Source organism: Eucalyptus grandis, chromosome 10 (genome assembly GCF_016545825.1).
Source record: "Eucalyptus grandis isolate ANBG69807.140 chromosome 10, ASM1654582v1, whole genome shotgun sequence".
NCBI lineage: Eukaryota > Viridiplantae > Streptophyta > Magnoliopsida > Myrtales > Myrtaceae > Eucalyptus > Eucalyptus grandis.
In genome coordinates, this window is record NC_052621.1 from 15,958,745 (window position 1) to 15,966,193 (window position 7,449).

Here is a 7,449-nt window from a genome sequence, read left to right on the forward strand (position 1 = left end):
GCAAGAACAAGCCCATGCCTAGAGCTAATGGTCCATTTAAAGTTATCAAGCGAATCGGTGACAATGCATATAAGATTGATCTTCTTGAAGAGTTTGGAGTTTCGGCAACTTTTAATGTGGGAGACATTTCTCCTTACTTGGAAGGTGAAGATTTCTCAAATTTGAGAACAAATCTCAAACAGCCCGGAAGGATGATGCAGGAGCAATTGACTCAACTCCATCAGCCCACTCAACATCATCACTACTCATTCAAACTAAGATAGAATATAGGCATAATGTGTTTCATTGGGTCGAGGCTGAAATTTCCAACTAAAACGATACCAACCAATTCTTACCGTAGTTATCAGTATGATACATTAGTCGCTGATTTCTTGGTATGATTTAGTAGTTGCCGATCTCGAAGTTTCTCAACAACATATAGATCATTTTGAACAACTTCCTTGGTTATTTGATGAAGTCTTAGGGTACTTATCTTTTAGTCAATATGGGAGCACGAATTTTACAAGGCTGAAGAATTAAGAATGCAATTTCCCAAGTCATTAAATGCATCTCTATTTTCATGGGAGTCTTTATTGTTATGTTAAAGTTTAAGAGTCAAAGTCCTGAGTTCCTAGGTCTTCAATGTTAGGCTAGTTCACATATCTATTTATTACTTTTCTATTTTCTAAGTTGAATTCCTCCTATAAATAAAGGAAGCCTCTCCATTGTAATACAAAGTAGATTTGATGAATGAAAATACTTGAAATTTTCTCTACATGAGTAAATATCTTTAGAGAGTGAATTACTCATATTTCAGTCTCTTTATCCATAGAGAGTGGTGGTGAGCCAAGAAGCCATTTATCCTCATTTGGTGGATTTTTCTTTAGGTTCTGGTGGTGAGTTTCTTTTATCCCGAAATCCTTTATCCTTGGCAGGTGGTTCGTCCTTCAAGCCTTGGTGGTAAACTTAGTAAATCTCGATCCTCATCCTTGGTTAGTGGCACGACCTTTATACCTTGGTGGCAATTGTAATCTATTTTTTATTATGCATTTCATCCTTTGATAGTTATCCCTATATACACCACATCCTAAACACTTAACCCCTACAAGTCCTTGTTCTCAGAATCACTCGTCCACCCACGCATGAAAACTAGAAGCCAAAATCAAACACATCTCATTTGAGCACATCCCCAAAACACCCACACCCTCAAACTCTCTATATATCACCATCATCCCCTCAAAATTACTTGCTCGCGATTGAAAAGAGAAAAACCCCAAATTGGGTCCTTTTTCTCTTTTCTCATCTCTCTGTCATCTTTTTTTGTGCTACTTTGTTGGGTCATCATTGTCTGTCTCCGGGAAGAACCATATCCCCAAAACGAGAAACACGAAGAACAACGAGAGAAATGAAGAGTACGGCACCGTTTTGTTAATATCCAAGAGAAACCAATCTTTTTTTCCCTTTCGCGCGAGTCCTATGTCGGCCCCGTCTGCATTTCTTCGACCATGTTAGTTGCCGCACAAAATTTTTAACGGGACTCATTGATTGTAAAGTAAGGGAAGGAAAATGTGTCATACGAAACAAGTTTGGGATTCTTTGTTACATAAAATAAAATAAAATAAAATAAAATAAAAAAGACATAATTTGGGGTTTTTTTTTTGTAGCTTTTTCTCTTTTTTTTTTTTTTTTTATTCTACGAAAGCGCCAGATGCTGATTATTTGATTTGGCGCCTAGTTTGCGTTTTCCGTTCGGGTGGAAATATAAATTTACCTTGAAATCGGGGTCGAAATTAGTTTTAAAATCAAATATCGTACTAGATAAAGTAGCGTGACCAAAATCGAATAATTTCTACAGTGGATGGACCTTTACTAATTTTCTTTCGAACCGTTTTTCTTTTTTTCCATTCACTTATTTGTCGTAATAGGGAAATGGATATTCCGAACTCACCAGCCATCACCTTCAACGTTCCGCTAGGTGGCTCCCTCTCCGTTCGCCCCTTTACAACACTCCTCCTGCATGCATTGCACATGACACACTCTCGAATATTTCGTGCTTTCTCTCTCTCTCTCTCTCTCTCTCTCTCTCTCCCCATCCAGAAGCTTTTCACGTTTTTTAACCTTTCACAGCAAACATGCCGTATCATCCCAACTCAGGCTTCTCCCTCCCAAGGTACGTACATACGAATGCACACATTTTTTTTAGTTTGAAATGTTCTTATACAGAGACAACCCTCTTAGAATGTGGGACTTGGTATGATCGCAGGTGGATTAGTGAATTCTTCAAGCCCCGAATGTCAGCCGAAAGCGCCACCGCCATGGCAGGCTTGGCAGCAGCCGTCGAATGCCATGCATGCAGCACTCAGGTGGGCGTCCCTGCCTTCCACTCCACCACCTGCGACGGTGCCCATCACCAGCCGCGTTGGGTCGCCTTCGCCGGATCCTCCCTCGTCCGCATCCAGGCCTGGCCTGGCCCGGGTGATGGAGCCTCCAGGCGCAGGCCAGCAGGGCCATTTGGGTCCGTCCTCGACCCCCGCAGCCCGGAGGTGAAGAAATGGAACCGGGCCTTGCTTATGGCGCGCGGGGTCGCCCTGGCGGTGGATCCCCTCTTCTTCTACACAATATCGGTGGGGACGGGAGCATCGCCGTGCCTCTACATGGACGGCGGGCTGGCAGCTACCCTGGCGATAGTCCGCACGTGCGTCGACGGGGTTCACGTCCTCCACATGTGGCTGCAACTGAGGTTGGCGTACGTGTCAAGGGAGTCCATGGTGATTGGGTGCGGGAAGCTCGTGTGGGACGCACGTGCCATCGCGTCCCACTACGCGCGGTCGCTCGAGGGGCTCTTGTTCGACGTGTTTGTAGTGCTTCCTGTTCCTCAGGTGATCTCTCTCTTTAAAACTGGTCTCATTTCAGCCTGAATTTGAACATTTTTTGCTGGGTTTTTGTGGGAAAAATTAATAATTACGACACAAGCATCCTATTTGGGGTGCGATCTTGCTGCCTTTAACATCTATTGCCACCTTCAAAACACTTGACTTATAGATTAGAATGATTAATTAGCAGGGAGAATTTTCAACATAAGGATTCAATTTTCGCGTTTTGTGGGTATAAGTTATATTAATAAAATTCTGAACTTACGTCCCTTCAAATAAGGCGTGCTTTGCCATAAAATATTCTCATTTTCTAGTGGACCTGATAATATTGCTTGATAGTATTGCAATGATGAATAAGAAAAGTATCGCATGATCGAGTCAAATCATCCCAACAGTCTTTAACGTTAGATGGTAGTTTCTTACAGTTTGTATTCTGGTTGGTTGGTGATTAGGAAGTTAAATTAAACATAACTACAAAGCCATTTGGATTAATGGAATTTTGGCAAATAGCTTGAAAATCCTAATGTGGAAATTTGGAATGTGGACGAAACAATCAAATCCGACAATAAATTAAGCTGCCTAACTACTTAGTTTGCGCTAGTAAGTAATCAAATAGAAGTAGGTTGTAACACTATTCATTTAATATTTAACTATTCAACTAACTTTGGGAATCATATGTACTTCAGGACATCTTCAGTCAGTGTGATACACAAATGTGGATATTGCTTCTAAAAATGGGAGTCTGTTGCTTCTCTTCTCAAACTTGCTGTGCATCCAATGATGGAAAATCATTATGGCAATTTAGCACTTTGCTAGTTGTCTCGTTTTGCTCTCATAAATGTCCAGTTGAAAGAGTGATGCCTTAAGTGAGTTTGGAAGTAATTAACTCGGTGGTTAGAAGATCACTTGCGGGTGGGCATACCTGGTGTGGTGATGAGGAAAGATTGCGTGATGAACTCATGTCATTTCACAACTGACAATTTGAAAGATTGATAACTTCCATCGGCTTAAATCCTGAGCATCTCTCCAATGGAAAACAATATGAATTTCTGGTAAACAAGAAGATATTTCGAGGGGAGAAACTATTTAGCAAAATATGAGTAACCAAAGAGTCTAACAGGAAATAGCAGAGCAGAAGTAAATCAAAGTGAGGACGTAGATATAGATTTTATCAACCCTCAAACAGGTGTGTCTTCTCTGTTCTCGCCATTCATAAGACTGTTTCAACCTGAACTTGAGGTTGTTCCAAGTTCTCTTCCTATTATGCCTTTCCCTAATGTGCTCTTCAACCATTATAATCTCATGAACTTAAATCGAAGACAAAAAATCAACAAACTGATACTATGGCTATGATTTTTTGTTGCCTGTCCCACAAAGCCATACCTCACAAAACCAGAAGATGTTTCTCATGCATTTGCTAAAGTTTGTAGCGGAGCAGTTTTCCTGAAAGAAGCTCATCGCATCGTTGAAGCACCTAATTGAATTATAAAGTAAATAAGAGTGGAAAAAAAAGGCAGATAATCTTTTTCGATTCGACCAAAAATTAAGATAGGCCATGCTTAACTGACATGCTCCCATTTCTTTTTACTTAAAATGCAGATCATTTTATGGTTAGCAGTGCCAAAGTTGATCAGAGAAGAGCGGGTCAAGATGATACCGATTCTTTTACTGATTTTCTTATTCCAATTCCTTCCCAAGGTTCACCACAGCATTTGCTTGATGAGAAGAATGCGAAAGGTTACTGGATATGTATTTGGCACAATCTGGTGGGGCTTTGGCATCAATCTTATCGCCTATTTCATTGCATCTCATGTAAGTATAGACAACATCCCTATTCTCTACAAGCCCAATTAACACTTGTGTTCTCTTTTTGCCAAAACTGAGTTGTTTCTTTTTTCCCCCCTTCAGTTATATAACAACTGACATCTTTGGTGCAAGCTCATTTATAGGTTGCCGGAGGATGCTGGTATGTCCTTGCAACACAGCGAGTGGTGATGTGCCTCCAGAAGCAATGTGATGTGAGCGCAAAATGCAATTTCTCTATTTCTTGTTCCAAAGTTATTAGTTATCAGTTTCCATCACCAGCTGAATCATTGGGGAATCTACTGGGAGGGAACTGGTCTTCACCATGCTTTGACAATGATGGTCCGTTCAACTATGGAATATATGGTGATGCGCTTTCAGTCATTTCCAGTGAATCCCTCTCTGTCAGGGTCCTTTATCCCATATTTTGGGGTTTACTGAACCTGAGGTACTCCTTCAATCTGGACTTGCTGACGAAATGGAAACAAAAGAGAACTGACTTAAATAAATTACATTTTTCTAGAAAATTTTTGGAGAGATAAAAAACCGTGAAGATTGTTATGTTCTGACTCCTTTCATGGACTATCAGATTTTTTTTTTTTCTGGCAATATTGACTCGGCATCTAGCCTTCAAGAATAGTTCTGTAGATATCAATTTTGCTCCCTCAGAATGTTATAGCAACTGGTTAAAAGTGACGACTCATTTCTAGATCTACTATTTCCAGCACCTTTGGCAATGAGCTTGAACCAACAAGTAACTGGCTTGAGGTGATATTCAGCATCTGCATTGTCTTGAGTGGCTTACTGCTCTTTACTTTGCTTGTAGGAAATATCCAGGTATTATAAAATGCCGAATTGCATTACATTTACTCATCCATCAGGTCAAATTTTATGATGGAAAATGAGATTTACTATTTGTTTCTTTAGATATTTCTTCATGCAGTCATGGTCAAGAAGAAAAAGATTCTGCTGAGGTTCCGGGACATTGAGTGGTGGATGAGGCGAAGGCAGCTGCCATCTCATTTGAGGCAGAGAGTTTTCCATTTTGAAAGCCAAAGGTTGACAATCACAGGAGGAGAAGATGAAATGAAGCTAATCGAAGACTTGCCAGACGGCCTCCGCCATGACATCAAGCGGCATCTTTGCCTAGACCTAATCAAGAAGGTAAAATCCGACAGCCCTCCAATGATTGTTACATTAGTGGGCTAAAGCGATCTATAGGCATAATGTGATGCCATGACCTTGAACCTTTTGGTGATTGGCCAACAAATTGATAATGAGGGATGATCACGACCCATACTATTCATAGATTGCTCTCTTTGGTAACTGAATCGTCCTTGTTTGCAGATGAACCTAATTGATATGTAAAAGTAATATGGTGTTTCACTGTTACCCTTCCATAAACATGCTGATAGTTTTTTCAAAGGGTAAAGGAAATGGGACAACATGAACTTGAAGAACTGTTTTCATCAGTCTCTGCTGCAAAATGAATTGACCTATACATGAAAGCTGGGCGTTCAAAATCCATTTGCAGGTACCTCTCTTCCATGACTTGGATGACCTCGTTCTCGACCATATTTGTGATCGTGTCAAGCCCCTTATCTTCTCCAAGGGTGAAAAAGTAAGATGCTACGTACCTTGTGACAATAAGAAGAATTGGTTTTCGCAAGTTTGTTCACTGAATTTTTCCATTGTCCAAAAAAACCAAAAAACAGATCATTAGAGAGGGAGACCCTGTGCATAGAATAATATTCATCGTCCATGGGCTCGTAGGACGGCACCAGAGCCTTAGTAAAGGCAGAGTGGCCACAAATGTGCTTGAGCCTGGTTGCTTCTTAGGTGATGAGCTTCTCTCTTGGTGCCTCCGCCGACCCTTCATGGACAGACTTCCAGCCTCATCAGCAACGTTCTCATGCATGGAACACACCGAAGGGTTTGGTCTGGATGCGAAAGATCTCAAGTATGTGACTGAACATTTTCGGTACAAGTTCATGGAGGGAGGGCTAAAGAGGATGGCCAGATATTTCTCGTCAAATTGGCGGACATGGGCGGCTGTGAATATACAATTAGCATGGCGCCGGTACAAGATGAGGACTAGGGGCCAAGTGAGGGTTGTGATTGAAAATGGAGATGCTGAGCACAGGCTGAAGCAGTATGCAGCTATGTTCATGTCCCTCAAGCCTCATGACCACCTTGAATAACGGTAAGAGTGTTTCTGTTTATTGGAAGCCTGACCCAATAAATTAGTACATTTGGGGTGGCATGTGATTACCCTGAATCCTAGCTTTGCATCCTGTAATAAGATTTCCATTTCCCTTAGCTCTCCTTGCTTAATCTTTGACCTTTATCTGGGTAACAAAACATCTTTTCTATGGAGGAATTTTGAGTTCATTTAGCCAGCGGTAGTTGTGATGTTTGTGAAAATCTGAATTATGTTTTTTCTTTTCCAATTGGACATAAGAGTTAATAAAAAAAAGGAGAAAATATTTGATAGACTTGTTCTGTAGATAATGTGACGACCCGGCCGCATACTAACGCAAGCGGAAAGTAATTATCAATACATTAATAGGACTTGTCTTAATCAATAACATTAATGTTACAGGGTCTTGGAATCTTTTAAGGCATGATCGTCCTGTCTTGTCATTAATATTAACAATCCATTTATAGATATACACGCATCATAAAAGTGGCACCATCTCATCTCATTTCCTTTTAGTAAACGTCACATGTTTCTTAGATACATAAACATGGGAGCTTACATATACCAGGCATACATAGGGAAATATTTACATGA

General features: G+C 40.7%; 1 protein-coding gene across 1 annotated transcript; it reads left to right on the plus strand.

The window, feature by feature from the left end:
• Positions 1 to 2,111: 2,111 nt before the first annotated feature.
• LOC104423634 (cyclic nucleotide-gated ion channel 2) lies at positions 2,112 to 6,856 on the plus strand. Its single transcript, XM_010036098.2, has 8 exons — positions 2,112 to 2,149; positions 2,243 to 2,858; positions 4,452 to 4,664; positions 4,802 to 5,103; positions 5,381 to 5,492; positions 5,583 to 5,819; positions 6,190 to 6,276; positions 6,371 to 6,856. The coding sequence occupies exons 1-8, from the start codon at positions 2,112 to 2,114 to the stop codon at positions 6,854 to 6,856; spliced, it is 2,091 nt and encodes a 696-aa protein (XP_010034400.2).
• Positions 6,857 to 7,449: the final 593 nt, after the last annotated feature.